The sequence below is a fragment of the Rana temporaria genome, chromosome 3 (assembly GCF_905171775.1).
Source record: "Rana temporaria chromosome 3, aRanTem1.1, whole genome shotgun sequence".
Lineage (NCBI taxonomy): Eukaryota > Metazoa > Chordata > Amphibia > Anura > Ranidae > Rana > Rana temporaria.
The window spans coordinates 285,192,573-285,214,167 of record NC_053491.1 but is presented as its reverse complement, the minus strand read 5'-3'; the positions used below and the strand labels follow the sequence as shown (position 1 = coordinate 285,214,167).

General features: G+C 36.5%; 1 protein-coding gene across 1 annotated transcript in view; it reads left to right on the top strand.

Moving 5' to 3' along the window:
- ATP10B (ATPase phospholipid transporting 10B (putative)) overlaps positions 1–17,674 on the top strand; it is a 154,776-nt gene extending 137,102 nt beyond the window's left edge. The window contains exons 16-21 of the mRNA XM_040344724.1: positions 248–373; positions 4,470–4,670; positions 5,226–5,306; positions 7,145–7,249; positions 9,532–9,716; positions 12,681–17,674. Coding sequence (XP_040200658.1) covers positions 248–373; positions 4,470–4,670; positions 5,226–5,306; positions 7,145–7,249; positions 9,532–9,716; positions 12,681–13,074 — 1,092 coding nt within the window. The 3' untranslated portion in view covers positions 13,075–17,674. The remainder of the gene's footprint in view (positions 1–247; positions 374–4,469; positions 4,671–5,225; positions 5,307–7,144; positions 7,250–9,531; positions 9,717–12,680) is intronic.
- Positions 17,675–21,595: the final 3,921 nt, after the last annotated feature.

Here is a 21,595-nt window from a genome sequence, read left to right as displayed (position 1 = left end):
TAGCTTTCAAAGGGTTAACACCTGGGGGATGCTGTCAAGACACTACACAATAAAATTATAGTATTACTGTTTTTATTCACATTATTATTATGATTCAAAAAATAAACAAGATGCTTCAATGTTTTTGTATGAGATCATAGGGTCCTATTTTAAAGTATTCTGCATAGATTTGTTACCTATAGCTTGAAATCCACTTTAAATTCTGTTATTTAAAATACATATTTAATTACTTTTCTCTTGATTTCAGGCTGTGATGTCCAGCGATTATGCAATATCTCGATTCATGCATCTCAAGAAACTATTACTTGTCCATGGTCATTGGTGCTACACTCGGTTGGCAAAAATGGTTATCTATTTCTTCTACAAAAATGTGGTATGTTTTTTTTTGTCTGTTGTCTTTACTTTAATGGCAAAAAGGCATGGAATCAAATATTAACTGACCATACACCTAGGTTGTTTGACATTGACCAGTCAAATACTTGAAATGAGGGCTTATTTTGCACTAAAACACATGTTTAATCACATTGCATCGACATGTTTTTGATTAATTGCAGTTTTAAAGGCCCCCAATTCAACTGATTTGAATTGTTGAGTACAAGATGTTCTTCCCATTGCTGCGGCACATTTTCAGTAATTATCGCAGGGGACGCATAGAAAACTATACACAATTTTATAAACGTTTTGATCTCTTATGACACAGATTCCTAATGCAATCATTAAACCACCCTAAAATTAACAATGGACATCCATTATGCTGCGTTGCACAACAATTTTTAAATCCTAGATTATATTTTACATTTTGTCTCATTATGATTTATAGCAAATGCTCTGAAATGGTATATTAGCTGTTACAATCTAAATGGCAGAAACGGTAAATTAAATATTTGATCAGAATACAATGATTTGACATACCAATTAACAATACGTGTCTTTTTTAATGCACTTTAAAAAGGAGAAGAGAAAAACATACGATAGGACACTCGGAAATGCTGCAGTTGTATTTGATGTGTTTTAGTGTCACTGAAAGAAGGAAAAAAAATGAGTGCTGAATAGATTCAGCTTGTGGTTACATAAGTAGCTCTTAGCAGCCAACCAGGTATTCATTTTTAAATACAGTATCTGATGGAACTTGCCATGTAATTGGCTGTAATTGACTACTATGTAATTTTTGCTCTGCTGTATATAAAATATTTTAATAAAAAAGTTAAATGGCTTCACAACAAACAATTTAATTTGTTCTTAGTTTATGTGTGGCTAAGCAACATGGTCACTTTAATGCACACCTGTGCAAGTTCACACCAACGCTATCTGCAAGATCACATGTAATTCGCACCACACTGCAGTGCAAATCACATGTGATGTCTGTGCAATGCGATTTCAGCCATGGTTGATATTGCATTGCATTCGGAACAAACTTGCACAGGACCCTTTTTTCGGCCTGCACAAGAATCAAATTTCATGGGATGTAGTCCCAAGGGAGGGGGCGAGCAAGCTGACTAACCCCCAGCTAGAACGGCTCGGATGATGGGGGCAAGCTTACTGAGGAGGAACAGGAAGTGAGAAATTCAGACAAAGAAAAAAAACATTTAGAAAGGAAATCAAAGGAAAAGGTAAGTGAACCAACAATGCACTAGCTAAAAGAAACCTATTTAGAAAATAAAAAAATAACCTTTACAACCCCTTTAAATGGAAATGGTACAGGTTTGTTTTCAAATAGCTGTTCTACCTAGCCTGTAATGCATTTTCAGTGCACATATTAAGATATAAATCTAGTTCATATATTGATGTCCCAGAGCTCATTCCTTCTTTTTGTATGTGATACACTCCAAAACCTCCCCATATCTCTCCATCTCTCCATTAATCTGTTCTAATGTTGTATTATTGCCTGCAGTACGGGTGACAGGGGTAGAAACGTGTGTAAATCTTGTTTAAACCAGCAGTAATTAATAAAACACACATCGCTATGAAACTCTAATTTACTTGTAGGTGGATGTGTATCTAAACCCATGTGTGTAAAGTTATTTATATTTACATAACTTTATGCTTCTGTAGATTTTCCCAACTCAATGGTGCTTTTCCTCAGTTATGAATTCTGCCAGACAGAAAAGCAATGCAAAACAGGAGCAACGAGACCTATTGAGAGAAATTTACTATAAGGAGCATGTCATACAAGCCATCCTGTCGCTGGCAATGCATCACTCTATAGTCAGTGTATCTTGAATCACATACGCCTTCTTTAGCAGCTCAAAAGAAACACTGCCAATATATCACTGGCCCCTGGCCACTTCCTAAGAAAGGAGCAACAGGGTTGATTTACTAAAATTGAAGAGTGCAAAATCTGGTGCAGCTCATAGAAACCAATCAACTTCCAGGTTTTATTGTGAAAGCTTAATTGCTTGAAACTGAAGTTAGAAACTGATTGGCTGCCATGTGCAGTTGCACCAGATTTTGCACTCTACAGTTTTAGTAAATCAACCCCAATTTCAAGTTCATTAGAATATCTATTGCACATCTTTGGAAAACCATCCAGTTGGCTTGCAAATGTAGGGGGTCACAGATTCAATAGAGAAATGGCCCAGCTTTCGGCCTGTGGAGCCTTGTTTGCCTGTAAACAAAACGGCATCTGAAGATTGACAGCTCTGAAATATTTGAATTGGAGAGAAGCTTTATGAGAGACACCTGTAAGAAATTCCTTCATAATGATGTACACCTGTCTGAGACAACAAGATGAATTTCCTTATTCTTCATCTCTACAGTATGAGTAATCTCATAATATAGCTACTAATTGTTTATAGCATCCATCAAATTAAGTTAGTGCTAACAATTTGCATACATAACACATTATTTATGATGCTTACAGTCAACTCTCACAAACATTGTTAATATAGGAAAATGTATGAAGATGGAACATGAAATGATATTAGCTTATGTCTGTCTTGGCATCCTTTTTTTTTTTTTTTTCATTGATTTAACAGGGGTTTTTTGCTTAAAGTTTTAAAATGCAATGTAATGCAATGTCACTGTAATGAGAAGAAATTTTAAATAAAAAGAGATTAACGTTTAATTTAAAGATTGATTTAAAGTTTAATATATTTGTGTCTGTCTGCGACTAATACAATTGAAAAATATAATGAATCCTATAATTCATATAGTTATTTAATCCAGTAACTTGTGAATGACTTGTGTTCAAAAATTAAGTTCTTCCGTTTTATTTTTAATTGCATAATATTGGGGCTTGTATCTAAACCCTGAAGGAGAACAGGGTCAACATAAAAAAACAAGTTTTTAGATTAAGATTTAAAATGTATTATACTATGGTCAACACATCTTTTTTGAATATGGGTAGTGTACAGCGGGTTTGAAGCTCAGGCCAGCTGTATATGGGAAAAACGTGCATGGTGTGCATGAGCATTTCAAATGCTGTTTTCCCCTTTCTTGTTTTTTTGCTGCATTTTGGAACATTTTGTAGGACATAAGATTTGGTTATGAATCACAACAAAATTATGACATAATTTTCACTGTATCCTCTTAATATTGAAAAAGAAGGTTAAAGAATGCCAGAAATTCCATCATGGTGTTGTGTTGGTACCATGAGTGTCTTTGTATGACCGGTAGAAACATTAGGTTGTAGTCAATGTGCAGGGGGGAAGCTGCTTGCACAGTACAACAGGGAACGCAACTATCACTGTAGTCATGATGACTACTAAAGTGATTGTTCACTTTCCAAGCAGCCCATCAGATATGGGAAGTGCATACTTGGATTGTGCCAAGCTGGACCAATGTAAGTATGTAAAAAAGATCCTTCCTGGAGTTAAGTTTTAACAAAGTTAACGTTAGTTCCTGCAAAGTGATTGAAACCACTAAGACCAGAAATGACCAGCCAGCTTTCAAGGAGATCAGTAATGACAGCTGCAGTATTTCTGTTAGTATATTACATTCTTTTCATGTGTGCAAGTGTGCACATTCATGAGCTCAGGAACACAGTTTAACAAATGCAACCAGGGACAGCATAAGATATGCAACCACCACTTTTACTTCCCTTATTTCATGCTTCAGTTGACCTACAGCTTTCCCCTTTCAATGGCGCTGTACTTGTTATGTATCAGTGCTATAAACATCTCTGTGGTTAGAGACTGACATCTAATGAGAAGAGAAAAAACTGCATGTTATACTGCAGCCAGTTAATTCTCTCAAATGCTAGTTGCTTGTTGGCATGCTGAATGTCTTTAATTTAGCATTTTGAGTCACTAACCCAGAACAAGAATGCAGATATAGACTTATTTTCTGACCTTTCAAATCTGCAAACTGGTTTTGCCTGTAGGACTACAAAAGTGACAAAGTGGGTCAGTGTAACAGCCAGGCAATGGAGATTTCAGAAGGTAGTAATAAATAGCAGTTTTCATACTTTTCTTAATGAAAGGTTTACTTTAAATGTAAATAAATTAATGTGTTTGTGTTTTTCTTTCCAGGCTTATGTCAACCTACTGTTCTGGTTCCAGTTTTTCTGTGGCTTCTCAGGTGCTACCATGATTGATTACTGGCAGTTGATCTTTTTCAACCTCTTCTTCACTTCTGTACCCCCGCTTGTCTTTGGAGTAATGGACAAAGATGTTTCTGCAGAGACCCTTATGAGCTTGCCCGAACTTTATAAAAGTGGTCAACGTTCAGAGGTATTATTGAGCTGTTTTTTAGAATTCACTTTTGTTTTCCCATGTGTGCTCAGTGACAATGCCTTGAACCCATAGATACAGAGAGACTTTATCACATAAAAGTGTATGTGGTTATATTTATACCCTACAAAGTGTTAAATAGTAGAAACTATAGATTTTGGAAACAAAAATTGGAGCCACAGATCATCAGCTGATTGAAAAGAAAAAATGAACAGATTCCCCTATCCACACAAGCAAGGTGAATTGAGAAATCCTTCCTATTGTATTCTTACAGTGGGACTACACTGGCTGCAGGTGCAGATTGAATGAACATTTTTCAACAGCCCCATTCGAGAAGTTTTCGATCTGAAACATATTTGGATCAAAAATGTGGCCAGATTCTGTTAAACCAGCTAAATTATGATCCAAATAGGGCCAGCTTTAGTCAGGGGCTTAAGATGGTACTTAAAATGCTGCCTTGAAATGCACAAAACAATCAGTAAACTCTTTAGTGGAGAACCATTTTTCCTGATAAAATTTTACATCTGTAATAATAAATATTTGTTTGTATTACAGTCATACAAGATGTCGACATTTTGGATTGCTATATTAGACGCCTTCTACCAGAGTATTGTTTGCTTCTTTGTCCCTTATTTGGTAAGTCTTAAACCCAGTTAACATATTTCAGTGTTTTAGTAAATACATAATATATTTTGGATTGGATTTGATAATTTAATATTTACAGGCCATTGATCACTGAAAGCGTCTTAAGGTTACAGAAATTATCAAATAATTATCAGCAAACCTGGGAACTTCTAAATAAAGTGATCTCCTGCACTTCCAAATAAAATTTAAATATATAAAGCAGCTGTTGTAAGATGGCAGCTCAATTAAATAAATATTACATAGTGTAATTATAAAATACATAAAATCTAGTAAAAATGTATGTGCATTTCCAGAACAGAGTAGGAACTGGCCAGAGAGGAATTACTTTGCTACAGTTGGCCAGCTTAAACGTTAATTGCAGTGTATGAGTATGTGAACTAAAAATTTTTTTTGTGTAAAGTTTCCTAGAAAGGGCGTATAGCAGTTTGCAGCTGGTTCATTCTGAATTTTTACTACTTACCTGCAATGTCAGAAATTACAGATTCCAAAAGTTCCCAATCAGCTTCCAATCTACTTTTGAATGATAAAATAAAGTACATATTTGAAATAGTGGCATGTATCAAGAGTTAAAACCACTACTAGTACTATGGTAGTACAGCTAGCATATTGTATGGTCTATTGATTCAAAATTAACAAATACCGAACTCACTAAACCAGTTAAAATGGGCCTATCATTAAAATGCAGTCAACACAAATTGACAAGCCACATGTAAGCAATACCTAGACTCTATTGTCTTCAATCAGACAAAAAATGTGGTCAACTTGCAGTGAGGTCACATTAATAAAAATGGCTGCCCTGAAAATGACATAAGAGTTTTTTTTATTCGAAAAATGTAAGTCATTGAACGCTGCATAACCAATGTTTTTAGCACAATTACGTCTATTATTAAAACTATTTGCATTATTCATAAAACTATTTGCATTAATCTGAAAGCTTGGCTGGGTTGGTTATATCACAGCCTAACATCTGTAGGCTGGAATAAAATTCAGCTTTATACAGCAGCCCACATTTCTGTATATGAAGCAGGTTTGCTAAGCTTGGTGTACAGTTGTCTGACTCAGCAAGATGTACATCATTTTCATTATAACTTCAAAGCAGGACTGTCTCCCTTTATTTTGAAAAGTGCTGTGCAAATTGTTGGTGCTATATAAATTGTGTATAATAATAATTTAGCTCACAGCAGTCAAAAATGATTTTAAATCAACAATCCTCCTGGAAGATGCCAGGTTTGCCATCTGACCTTGGTAAAACAAACTTGGTGTCCGTTAGGTCCATTGGAACAGATTAAAAATTCACAGGGATGCCATGCATGCAATGCATTATCTGCTCATTTTCTGGCCACTTTCATTACAGTAAACACATTAGTGATCAGTACTGCTGACACATGGAACTGTTTGGCAGCTGTTTTCCTTTCTCCTAGAGAACTCCTTTAAATAGAGGTCAGAAAATCAGCAGTTTTTTTCCAACCTTCAGAAAATCTTCATGCTTTAATGGAAACTGCAGTTTTTTTTATCAAGGATGACATACAAGCAAGTCAGAAAGCAAAAATAATACCAGTTTATCTCTGTGCTATCAGTACTTAAGAGTGAGAATAACCTTTGCCTCTCTTGCCATATCTTTATTGTTTATAGCAATGCCAGGGTTCTCAGATCCTCTTTTGCTCCAAAATATTTAGTATTTTTTTTTTCTATATATGAGTATCTTGTGAGAAATTTGTATTTTGTGCTCCACTACTGTTTTTTTAATGTATTTATTTTAGAGCAGCCAAGGTTTCATTTTTACCCTGACTAATTCCTAAATAAAAAATGTTTTCATCATCTTTTTTCAGGCATTTTACAAATCTGATATAGACATTCTTTCATTTGGCATGCCTGTCAACACCATAGCCCTTCTTACAATTCTTTTACATCTTGCCATTGAAATTAAAAATTGGGTAAGTTTTTCACCCTTCAATTGTAACAATTGTAGATTGTAAGTTTTCTTTTCTGCCAGATATAAATATGTTCATGCTAAATGAGAGATGTCATGGTACCACAAACTTCATTAGAACAGTAGGAACGACCTTACTCCTATTTCATTTAACCCCCCCTGGCGGTGTTCCCGAGTCTGACTCTGGGTTACATTTTTTTGCTGCGATCGGTAACCCAGAGTCAGACTCGGGCTCGCCTCGCTGAATCCACAGGCATGGTTTACTTACCTTGTCCCTGGATCCAGCGATGCCACCGCGCTGTGTGAGCGAGCGGGTGCTCGCTCGATTCACACAGTGCCTCTGTGTGCCGCCGATCTCCGTTCCCTGCGATGTTACGACGCACGGGGGCGGAGAACTGCACCAAATTCAAAAAGGTAAACAAACACCTTACATACAGTATACTGTAATCTTATAGATTTATAGATGTATAAAATACACACCCCCCTTGTCCCTAGTGGTCTGCCCAGTGTCCTGCATGTTCTTTTATATAATAAAAACTGTTCTTTCTGCCTGCAAACTGTAGATTGCCCATAGCAACCAAAAGTGTCCCTTTATATCAAAAATGGTTTTAGAGCAGCTAGAAAACAGCGATAATAAATTATAATCACTTGCAGAATTGTGCGATAGCGATTTGTGGGGAAATTCGTCATAACATTTTTTTTTATGACAGCGACAATTCTGCAACTGAGCAAATTTCTGTGATTTTGAGTTGATTACATTATTGAATAATTTTTATTATAATTATATTATTATTTGTTATAATTATTTATAATTATTTCCTATATTATAATTTATGATTTTGTTTTTAAAAAAATTCATACCCAGTATGCCTACTAGACTCTTCCTACTAGACTCTTGTTTGGTCAGATTTAAGTGAGTTATTCCTAAAAATTACAGGCCTACAGTATAAAACGCCAAATTTCCTTGCAAATAATGGTACCGCTTTCATCACCCAAAATCTGAAATAATCATACCGCTAGGGAGGTTAAAAAATATGTGATCACAAAAAGTAGTAGTTTTTGGCATTTAACATTGCATTGTAACGAGGAAATTTACTTTCTGTAAGAGATATTGAAATGAAAGAAAGTTAGTTTATAAAGAGTGAACACTTTTCTTTTTTAAGTTTAGCATAAAGTTAGGTGGGGGTTAAAACCACTATCAGGTTATTTGACTTTGTGTCCTGGAAATGCAAGACGATATGAAAGGAAATCTCTCAAAAGTGATAAGATATTTGTCACCAGAACATAAATCCATTGGATAATTTAAACTCTTTTTGTGTTCTGATGACAACTCCCCTTTCCCCTGACAGCTATGTAAAACATAATGTAGGGAGGTGAAGGAAGGGGCAGAAGAGCTAGTCCAGCACTGACAGTTATTAGACATTCCAAGAAGAAGAAAGGATAATGGCATGCAAAGAACTACAAACCATGCGCAATATCAAATGGAACTTTTAGTATATTTATTCACAGATGGCTGTGAATGAATGTCATGGCTGTGCGAGAGGAGCCCCACACAGATGTTCTGATATTAAATGTGATAGCAGCTGCTGGGAGAGGGATCCTAATCCACTGTCAAAGGGAGTAGATGGGGTACTCAGGGTGAGGAGGGCTAGAACATGTTACACCATAAATATGGATCTAACATGTAACCTGTTCCAAAGGTGAACTTAGCCTTTAAAATACTCACTTTTCTTTGTATTTCTCTGTATTTCCCTGCAATTGTTTTAGGGTATACACTCCAGTCAAAATTGAAAATTAAACATTGAGATAATTTGAGGAAGCATACCTGCTGAGTAGTTTGGGTTTCCATACAGAAATTGCTGTAGTGCACCAGTGCGCTTACTTCCTTCTGTCCTTTTCTCCTTTGTGTAATGATTCTAAAAAGCATCTGATGCTGGAAGACTGTCCTTACTGTCCTTCACGCAAAGAATACTCAATGTAAAAAAGGAAAAACCACTACTAAATTTTCTCACAGCCACTAGTAAAATTCAAAACAGCCCTGGAAGTTTGAATGTACAAACATTCAGCACGTGTTTCAATAGAAGTACCACTGTCTTCCATGGCACAATGAGTTCTTAGTCTGCATGGGGTTACAAAGCACTTTGGTAAACAAAAATGTAAAGAACCGTTTTGACTTTAACACAGCTGTTGCTTATATTGGATAACACTGATTATTTTACTTGCTGCCTTGAATTATTCTTTAATTTAATTGAAACTTGTTCTGATGACTTTTTTTTTATATTACAGACCAATGTGCACTGGATCACAATTATTGGAAGTGTTGTTCTCTATTTTGTTGTTTCATTGGCCTATAGTGCCATTTGTGTTTCATGTGAGGTGCCAAGTCCGTACTGGGTCGTGGAAACACAAATGTCTGGAGCCCATTTCTACCTACTCTGCATTATTACACCAGTCATTGCTCTCTTACCAAAGTAAGAATTTGTATATTATTTCCAGTTCACCATTGGCTTTCATTTGCGATGCTACAAGTATGTAGTGCATGCATAATGTACAATGCATTAATAACACAAGTGTACCTGTCATGCCAAGGAGCATTTCTGAGCAGTAGCTGTATTGTTGGCAAATATATGCAATAAGGATTAGTAATGCCCCCATTATTTTCATTTTATTTTCATTTTAATAAGCTTCAGTAATGTAAATCACACCAGTGAGGGTGCGTATAACACCTGTTAAATAAATTAAAGTGTTTTACACTACTATATAAAACAGAATTGTAACCATGAGCAGCAAAAATATATACAATATTACCTTGGATTACGAGTTCCAAAAGCATGCTTGTAATCCAAAGCACTCGTATAGCAAAGCAAGTTTCCCCATAGAAATCAATGGAAACGCAGATAATTTGTTCCAGTGTAACTGCTAGTGTATGCAGTACTGCATGTGGCCAGAGGTGGTCGGTGCCCGAGACAGTCAGAGACCACTCGGAGACGCTTGGAGACACTTGGAAACCGAGTGTCTCTGAGCGTCTCCAAACGCCTCTGAGCGGTCTCCAAGTCTGTTTGGCGCCCCCCCCCCCACCGCTGGCCACAGGTGGTACTGCACACCCCAGAGGCTTGAATCCTGCTTGCAGATTGAGTCAGCATTTTAAAAAGAAAACAGCTTGTATTGCGAAACGCTCGTAAACCACGCTACTCGCAATCCAAGGTTTTACTGTTAATAAAGTGTAAGACCAAATAGTGGACTTGAATGGGATAGTTGAGGTGGCTCTGGTATATAAATAATTTATGAATATAGATCACACACACCACTTAGTTATGAACTTCCTGCCATCCCGCAATAATTAAAAAAAACACTGGTGGTTCAAGAGATTAACATTTATGAAGTAAAATAAATACTCTAAAAAAATGTGCTTTTCTGCTGCAATATACAGTATAAGAAACGATCCCCACTTTGACAAGCATGCTGGTGACTATTTTCAGTGACTGTATAAACAATACACTTTGTCCTGTATGTTTATATATGGTTTATCCCTCATCCCATCATTCCAATTGTTAGCTCTGTCCTGGCTTTAAGCCTGGATTCACACTATTGCAAACACATACATTGCATGTGATTTGCACCACATTGCTGTGCTGATCACATGCAATGTCTGTGTAATGCAAATTCAGCCATACAGTTGTATGGCTGAACTCACATTGGATTTATACGAAAAAGGTGTAGGAACCTTTTTCTCCCTGCATTGGAATTGGATCGCATGGGTGTTAACTTTGTATTGACACCCGCAACGGTTCACAGGGCACAGTGTGAACTGCCCATGAGAGAGATACGATGTGGGAACTGGCACTGGAATCGAGCTGGTTCTCACAATAGTGTGAACCCAGGCTCAAGGGGACATGCTCTGCATGACCTTTTGATACAAAGGTCTATATAAGAAGGTGGGCGTGTGCTCACTGGGGAAGGTGGAGGTCACAATTGTTTGACACCAGTGTATATTTATAGCTTCACATGTTGCATTAGGATATTATGTGAATTATGGAAATGTAATTTGTTTTTATACTAATGTGATACACAATTTGTTAATTTTTTTCATGCATGTGGTACATCTCATTATGTATTATTGTAATTGATTATATACTGTAGATGTATGGGTATCTATCATTTGAAGCACTAGCATAGTTTGAGTTATTTACATTTATCATGGCATATTTTATAAATGCACATTTTGTGGGGTGATTTTTTTTGTTTTTTACTTCAAATGCCTGTTATTTAGTCGAAGGTTGTAGCAAAAAAATTGCCTATAAGCAACATTGAAGGATGGCAAAATGTTCAATGCCATTAATTTACAGTAAAAGACCCACCTACCTGTGTCTAGCCTAAGGGCTTGTGTTAACGAGCTTTGGGGTTATGTGATTATTAGACATGTGCACACTGAAATATTTTGTTTCGGAATTTCGTTTTTGTCCGAAAAAAAATATGTATTAGTTACTCCCGAAATTAGTTTTTATTTATTTTGTTTTTCATAAAAAAAATGCATTCGTCTGAAAATCCAAATTAATTAAGGTCTAATCTGTCATTGGAGGCTTATGGTGTCTGTCGAATGTTCTAAGAAGATTCAACGGAATCTTAAAAAAAAAGAAGATTTGACGGAATCTTAAAAAAAAAAAAGGAGATTCGACAGAATCTTTAAAAAAAGATTTGACGGAGCAATGAAACTGTACGATGCCGCAATCGTACATTTCCGGTCAAATGTTCCGCCTACAAGCTATAGAAGAATTCTGATGTTCTATAACTAATAATAATTATATTTATTATTACAAGTCAACCAACATTACAATTCTTCTATAGCCTATGGGCAGAGCATTTCACCATAAATGTCAGCTTGCTGCGATTGTATGTTTTTAGCTACTTCGTCGAATCTTCATGTCTCTCTATGTCGAATCTTTTCTCTCAATGTCGAATCTTTTCTCTTTATGTAGAATAATATTGGACTAATAGAGTTAAGGTTAGGCACATTCGACCGCAACGAAAATGAAAATAAAGCATTTGTTTATGTCGGATCCTTCGGTTTTCATTTTCTGTGCGTTTGTTAAAACAATAACGAAAATAGCTGAAATTCGGACGAAAATGCATGCACATGTCTAGTGATTATTAGTTTGACATCATTTAGAGACGCTTCAGCAACTTCCAGTCAAATGCACCTGTCAAAGAATTCTGAACGATCATTCTGAATTAATTTACAGGCATATTTGATCTGAAGTTGATTTCCTCCTGACCTGTATTTGACCTTCTTCAAGTGGGTTTTGCATTGATCTTAATGGCAATGCAAAACCCATTTGAAGCCGATAAAAGGCAGCTGACACAGGTTTTTAGTAATTTTAACTGAAACATTTTTTCTTTACATTAACTATACTGCAACCATTGTATCTCCAAAACAGGTATTTTATCACAGCCCTGCGAGGTACTTGTAAAGTGGCTCCAACTACAGAAGCTCACAAGCTTGATAAATTAAGTAAAGAAGCAAGAGAACTAAAAATACAGGAGTGGAGGGAGAGAAGCCGAAATGTTGCAATGCCATCCAATGCTAGCAATATAACCCTGAATAGCAGTTTACCAGCAACTCCAGAAAGAGCGCTTCACAATGTATGCTCACCCAGACATGAGGACAGCCTGCACAATTCTCATAGAGGGAAGGACACTCCAAGGTCACATCGGCCAAAGCCTTTGCCCAGTGCTGCTACCCCATGTAAAGGTGTGGCAGATCTTTTGAGGGACACAGACGATTTTACTAGATCTAATCATCGCAGATCGGTTAGCACAGTGACTATTTGACACTGGACTTTATTGGAAAGTCGCACAATTTCCAATGTGCTTGTACATAATACTCGGCTGCTGGTTAACCCATATTGGGAAAGATAACAGAGGTAAATGCTGCCTTTGTCACTTCAACTGTGAAGTTATTTAGAGACAAATTGGATACAAAGAAGTGACTGCTGCAACATAAACTTTTTTAATCAAATGAAGGAAAACCTAAATCCATCAATCTGTGAACTTTTTTTTTATCTACATACATATGTTAACATTATAAGCTGCTGGCATTGTGCAATTAGTAGTAATGCTACATGGTTCAAAAGGTTAGCTGTGATCATATTTCAGCTTAGTTAGTTCTTTCCTTTGTAGTTCTTGATTTACATAATGCATTTGCAGGCACTTTCGCTGTTCCAGTACAATTTGTGCCAGTTTTGAGGCTGGTAGTGCTTTAATGGGTGTCTCAAAAGGTAGTGCAATAAACATATACTATAATACAATAAACACATTCTATAATACTGTATGGAGAACAAAGGTGGAACACAGGGTGCTTGGGTTCAAAACTTTTGCAAGTACAATGTGCAGGTACTATATACTGTACCTGTAGTAGCGTCCAAGGCCCTCCCTGAATACCAGCCATTTTGACAGTCAAATCTCCAGCTCTCCCAGACAGTGCCGAAACTTGTCTGACCCTTCTTGCCTCCTGCACAGTCCTATTGGCCCATGAGGTTGCTCATCACAGTGATGGACCAGTATAAATTAAGGATTGCAGGGCAGTACACTATGACACTACCTTAAATGGTTGGAGATTTTCCTTTCAGAAAAACCAAAGATTGTGGAATTATGTAAGCACCTCCAGACATTTGTAATTCTTAATATGATAACTAGGACCTGATACAAATGGACACCAGCTCAGAAAAAGCTTTTGAAAGTGATATCTCTGCAATAGAACCACCGTTTACATACACTTTCCCAGAGTAGTTTAGTGTCTAATTTAAAGCCTAGTTTAGACTACAGCTTTCCTAGAACCAAAACTATTAATCTTACCTAGCCAGCAGGGTAGTTGGTAAAGAATGCCTACTTTGCACAAATAATTGTACATTCATTTATAACTTGAATTCCATTTCTGTTAGTCATGTATTAGTGTTTTATTTTATTTGTTTTTACCTTTTGTACAAACAAAACTTTGCATGTATTACTGTGTTCCAGAGTTTACAATAGCTATGATTCTATTATTAATTAAACTGGTCTGGAAAAGTTTTTAGATACATTTATCAATTGGAACTAATCTTGAATCATACTGGAGCGCATAAGCAATATTAACCAGTCAGATTCTATTTATTGATATTTATCAAAGACTAATTAAAAGATTCCTAAAGAAGATTGTTAAAGGAAGCAGCACTTTCTATTCTTCTGTTGTTCCCATTTGTTCCAAACCAAAAGACACAAAGTGCCAATAGTGGGAACTATTCCATTTTTTTTCTCTGCAAGCAACACATGCCAAATAACCTTTTAGTGCGTCTTTTATTATGAAATAATTGTATCACTCTGAGCCAACAGAAACAATCGCCAGATGTAGGGTATATTTATTTTCACTTTTCAATGGCTAATTATATCTATAAAATCCAATACATTTGTATAGTTCTTGGTTCCACGTTTACGGTTTTGTAAAATGTATTATTTTTAATATACAAAAATGCTGTTGATTAGCAAAAGAAAAGTTGTATGACAAAAACATTTAGATACCAGTTAGGTAGCAATATCAGAGCTAAGTTTGTTTAGAAAATGTAAAGGTGGCAATGCATATTTTGGCCAGTTCAGCAGGGACTGTAAAGTCTAGCTGGTTGTACACAAGTCAGTCTATCAATTGACTTGTATAACAAACAGCATCCTGGCTTATTTAAAACGATCAGCGGGAGTGATGTCCCCCATCAACATTGAATGTGTGGATAGGGAAATTGGTTCATTAAGTTTTTTACATTTCACCCACTGGTCGATGTATGGCCAGCCTAAAGCTTTTACTGTTAATTGTCTTGAATATATTGTGTTTAGCCCCATGAGCTGTGCAAGAAAAATCATTTTATTATCTCTAGAATATGCAATGCTGGCTATTGTATTCTGACAGCAGGGTACCCATGGCTGTCAGAATACCTAAAAATTCAGCAGAGCAGAGGGACCACTGCTTCTACACAGCATGCTGGCAAGGGACAGGATTTGCTTCTCAGGTTCTAGCTGCTCTCTTAAGAAAATGAACTGTAGCTTTGCACAATTCTTCTTTTGATATGCTTTAAAAAAGTTTAGCTAATTGAAACTAAATGTTCAAAAGGACTTTTATTTTTTATTTTTTGTAATATTCCTTGTCTGCCTTGCTCTCCTATTTACTGGCTATTGAAAATAAGAACTGAGTAGTTCTCGTACAATGCTCAATTTCTGAATGCAGAGTAACCATTTACAGTTTGTGAATACAACTTCAGATCTAAGTTAAAACTTCCAAAGCAGATCAGCAAATCTGTCTAATGCCTGACCTCTCAACGTCTGCATCTGAATATTAATTTAGAAGTTGTATGCATTATAGTCACCTTGATCACTGTGTCTTTACATGCAAGTTAAATTGACTGCCCTTTGTTAATCAACATTGATGGATGTAAGAAAGGTAATTAATTGGAATTCTGAGTTTACCACTCAGCATATTTTCTTCATCGAGAAAGACAGAGATTGGAGGAACTGTGATATTTCTTATTTATTGTGTTATGTAGTTTCTTAGCATCATGTTGTCAGGTAAACATATCTCATGTTATCATAGAATGTACTGTATATCTCATGTTATTCTAGCTCCTTCATGTTTTCTAACAATTTGTAATAGCCAACTGCCCAGTTGTACGATTACAGCTTTCTAAATCTAAGATTTAATATTTTTCATTTACGGTGGCAATTTAGGCCATTCTCTTCATTATTTTCTTAAAATGTCAGCGGTCTTTTTGGAAATGATAGTTAAAGTGATAGGAGAGTTGAAATGTTTATCTTTTCTAGAGAATATGATCAAATGAACTCTGGTTAAAAGTAGAAATAGACTAACCTCCAATCTTCCCCTTCACCGGAGATCATGTGACCAATGCCTAGGCTTTTGACATGTGAACAACAATGGAAAGACACTGAAGCAACATTTTTACTTACATTTTAATCCTTCTATTACACTTTTTCTATCTAGTCCTGCAAAACTTTTAACATATGCTATGTTCCGAATCTGCGAAGTTTCTGTAGTGATCTTCTTTCCAACTTTCTGTTCTTTCTATTTAACTAATCAACTCAAATTGTAATGGCCATCAGCATTGTACTTTGAAAGATGGAGATTGCCAAAGGAATTTAACAGAGGTAGCCTCCTTACATTCTTTATAGAAAACATTCTTCTTTAAGTAAAGTCCAATTCCGGCATCGAGCATTCTCTTTACAGATCAATGTCAGAATGCTATTGATTGTGGTGGTGTGCTTTAAAACCTTTGCCACCACTTTAGTTTTAATAACAGATGGTGCTTCCACATTGAGTTTAGTGATATGTTTTATTAACATTTTTAAATTTTTAGAAAGTTATGTAAAGCACACAAGTAACAGAAAAAAAGTGTAGTGTACTCTCATTCAAGTGAGAGTTTAGATATTCAACTAGTATATTTATGGATGCTGTGGAGTTCTATAGATATTTTATCCTCACTAGTCTCAACAACTTTGTTTGCAGACTGTCGAAACCTGTAACTAAGGGTCAGTTAAGTCCAAATTGATATTTCATTTGTTAACCTGCTGGCAGGTTAAATTAATTAGTGATTCTTTACAGACTCTGAAAGGAAAATATCCTTTGCATATATGGATGAGTCTTCTTGATGAGAGGGCAAAGATGGTAAATTTGCAAAGGAGATATTTATTCTAAAGCTCCTTAGGTATATTAGAACCAAGTGTATTATCCCATCCTTGTAAGGTGGGATCAGCTTTTAGAAAAGGTACTTGTTGGCTTCAAGAATTTCTCTGGTGAATACTGATATTTAAAAAACAATACATTTCACAAACCCTTTCTGATGTAAAGTGTTTACATTTTTGGTGTAACTGTGATGTGCAGCAGGCATTTTCATAATCCTGAAATCAGGAGATTGAATAAAGTTTAGCATGTAGGTCTTTATTTAATAACATAGTGTGAGTATTACAGGGCTGATAATCTATAATCAACAGTTCATAGTATGACTACTTGTATCTTTTGAAAACAGATGTACAGTCACTAAAAGTTAGTATCCATAGTTGTTCTTTACACTATGGTAATTGTTATAATGGCCTTTGTGAGCAATGGTGCTCCTTTCAATACCTTTTGATCTTCATACTACAAAATCCACTTCAAATTGTATGCTTGGTTTACAGAATTTAGGTTTTACCTTTTCTGTATCTTTTTTTTTATCTTAACTGTGTTAATCAGAAACTCAGGGATATGTGTTAATCATAGTTATGTATTTATTTTATTACGTCAGAAAATGTTTCTAATGCATTTTTGTATTGTAATCCTTTCTCACATTACATGTGATCGTTATTACATGTTCAACATTTATTTAACTTAGAATAACATTAAACTTTTAATTTATGTTTTAAACGGTCGTCATTCTTGTAATTGTATAATCTACATTTTTTTTATTGAAAAATCAGATGAAAGGGTTAGACTACCCAATACTAATGGAATCTTATTTTTCCAAGGGTGAGACTAGTGGAGGTCTTGTCTCTGTATCCTAATGTAATCAATGTGAACCCAAGCACATGCTTCATTACTCAATACAAAAAATAAAACCATGCATAGAGCTTGTGGGTTGAGCTCTGAACTTAAGTTCAGAGATCTTGATACTTGAAGTATTAAAGAGGTAAACAAAATGTGGGTAGTTTTACATGCAAGCATCAGCCTACAATGAAATGAGTGGAAAACCTATTGGTGATTTGGGGATTGCATTACCTTACACTGTGCTTTCCAAAACCTGCACTGCAGCAGACTATCAGTTTATTTTTTGGGAATACCCATAGTACATTAATCACTTCAGCCATGTAAGTTTTACCCCCTTAACGACCAGGTAATTTTTTGCGATACAGCACTGCGTCGCTTTACCTGACAATTGCGCGGTTATGCGACTCTGTACCCAAACAAAATGTCTTACTTTTTGCTATAATAATAATAAAAAAAAAAAAAGTCTTCATCAGTTTAGGCCAATATGTATTCTTCTACATATTTTTGGTATTTTTTTTTTTAAATAAGCGTATATTGATTGGTTTGCGCAAAAGTTATAGCATCTACAAAATAGAGGATCACACTATAAGGCATTTGTATCATTCAATTTATTTTTTATTAGTAATCAGCGATTTTTAGTGGAACTGCAACATTGCTGCAGACAGATCGTCATTTTTGACACTTTTTTGAGACCAGTAACATTTATACAACGATCAGTGCTAAAAAAATGCACTGATTACTGTATAAATTACACTGGCAGGGATGGGGTTAACACTAGGGGGTGATCAAGGGTTTAAGTGTTTCCTAGGGAGGTGTTTCTAACTGTGGGGGGAGTGGACTGACGGGTAGTAAAGAGATATTAGCACTTTAAGCCGGCGATTCCCGACACCATAAGAACAATGGTGGCTGTTCCACCACTTGATCATTCTTACGGGAGGCGAGAGGGGACGCTCCCACCGCCCTCCTTTGCTTCTACCGACTCACTGATGCGATCGTTGAGTCGGAGAACGTATCCGCTGGCCCCCAGATGTTGACGATAGAGATTTCTGATGGACCAGATGGTCGCCGGAGTCTCCATGATCGTCAGGGGCCAGGCGCGATGTTATGGCGTCACGCCCAGCCTTTGCCTTAAAAAAAAACGGCGCCGCCTCGGCTGTGAAGCTGAGGTTGTTTTTTTTTTTGTTTTTTTCTGGCTTCCCAGCCTAGAGGTGAGATGTGGGGTCTTATTGACCCCATATCTCACTGTAGAGAGGACCTGTCATGTTTATTCCAATTACAAGGGATGTTTACTATTTACAATTGTAATAGGAATAAAAGTGACAATTTTTTTTATTTATTTTTTAAAATTGTCAAAGTAAAGTATAATTAATGATAAAAAAAATTCTAAAGTGCCCCTGTCCCTGTGTGCTTGCACGCAGAAGTGAACGCATACGAAAACGGTGTTCAAACCACAAATGTGAGGTGTCGCCGCGAATGTTAGAACGAGAGCAATAATTATGGCCCTAGACCTCCTCTGTAACTCAAAACATGTAACCAGTAAATTTTTAAGTAGCGAAGTTTGGCGCCTTTCCACGATCGTGTGCAATTTTGAAGTGTGACATGTTAGGTATCTATTTACTCGGCATAACTTCATCTTTCACATAATGCAAAACAATTGGGCTAACTTTACTGTTTATTTTTTTTAAAGAACACGTTTGAAAAATTGCTGCGCAAATACCGTGCAAGATAAAAAGTTGAAATGACCACCGTTGTATTCTCTAGGGTCTCTGCTAAAAAAACATATATAATGTTTAGGGTTATATGTAATTTTCTAGCAAAACAAGATGATTTTTACATGTAGGAGCGATGTGTCAGAATTGGCCTGGATGCAAAGTGGTTAATGGCAGCAATCAGCGACCTATAATGGGACTACGATAATGTGGCGGACAACCTGACACTGAGGCTCAGGGGAACTGACTAACTGCCATCATCAGTGATATGATAAACATCAAAGTGAAATTGCTTGCAAAAGCATTTAAACAAGAAAATATAAATAGGTAGAAAAAGTGTCCATAAAGGAGAACATCCATGTAAAACAATTGAATTATTTTCCCTAAAAGATCTCTCTTTGGAAAAGTCAGACCTTAAAGTTGTGTATAAAATATTTCTCCTCCACCGTGCAAAAGGTTTCACCACCAAGTGATAAGGTCAAAGTTGCATCTTACCAGATCTGTGGGACCATTATATTATAAATTATATTATAAATTCTCATGTGCGCATTCCCTCGTGAAGTATGTAAAATCGTTGGCACCTTTATTTATTCCGCAGCTTCAAATGATAAAGAAAGAGGACCTTCCATAAAAAAGTATCACGCTAGAATTTGCGCTGCTTTGTATGTGTATTATTTAGCGGACTGGTATCAATGTTATAAAGTCAATGCTTTTTCTTATTAATTTTGTAACCTAGCGCAAATATTATTTACTCTTATATTAATACAATGATCAGTTATTATACACTGTCACTGTACTATGGACACTGGCTGGGAAGGGGTTAGCATCTAGGGTGATCAAGGTGTTAAATGTGTGCCTAACTATGTGTAATGTGTGTAAGCAATGCTGCGTTTTACTAAAAATCTTTCAGTTTCTCCCTCCCAATGTACAGAGCTCTGTGTTGTTTACCAACACAGAGATCTGGGCTGTGATTGCACACAGCTGATCAACAGGTCACTATCCTGAATCATTGGTAGGGATTTGCTGACAGGCTCCCGCTGTATACAATCAATTAGGAATTTGGAAGTAGGCAGTGACGTACAGGTACATCGCTTTGCCTACAGCGGCCACTCACCCGTAGTACATTGCAGGCAGGCAGTCTCCAGTGGTTAATAGCATTACTGAGCCACTGATTACTTCACCTATGCACATGTGAGGATATCTGCAAGACATAAATTGTTGGTAGAACTTAAAATGTATGCAACCCCCAAATACATTTTTCAGTGTGTTTAGCATTAAGTAGCACTGCATGCATTTTTCTTAAAGAGACCCTATTGCCAGATGATTTTAACAACAAAGTTATATACACTGATCAGCCATAATATTAAGATCTCTGACAGGTAAAGTGAATAACATTGATTATCTTGTAATAATGGTACCTGAAAGTGGGTGGGATATATTGGGCAACAAGTGAACATGTTATTCTTGAAGTTGATATGTTGAAAGCAGAAAAATTGGGCATTGCGGTTTGTTGATTATGGGACTGTGTAGCCACACGCCACTCAAGGTGCTCAAATTTACAGCCAAAATGCCTACAATGGGCATATGAGCACCAGAACTGGACCACAGAACAATGGAAGAGGGTGGCCTGGTCTGATAAAGGATTTTTTTATATATTACGTGGATGGCCAAGTGTGTGTGCATCGCGTATCTGGGGAAGGGATGCAGTATGGGAAGAAGGCAGAGGCAGAGTGATGCTTTGGGCAATGTTCTTCTGGGAAACCTTGGGTCATGCCATTCATGTGGATTTTACTTTGGCATGTACCACGACCTAAACATTGTTGCAAAGCACACACCTTCATTGAAATGTTATTTCCTAATAGCAGTGGCCTCTTTCAGCAAGATAATGCAGCCTGTAAAAATGATTTAGGGCCCTTTCACATGGAGCGGATCAGTAATGATCCGCTCCGTGTGTCCGCTTTGCTCAGCGGGGTTCCTCCGTAAAATCCCCGCTGAGCTGGCAGCTGACAGGGCGGTCCCCGCACACAATCTCAATCCAATCGAGCATCTGTGGAAAGTGCTGGAAAAAAACACTTTGGTCCAAGTAGGCCCC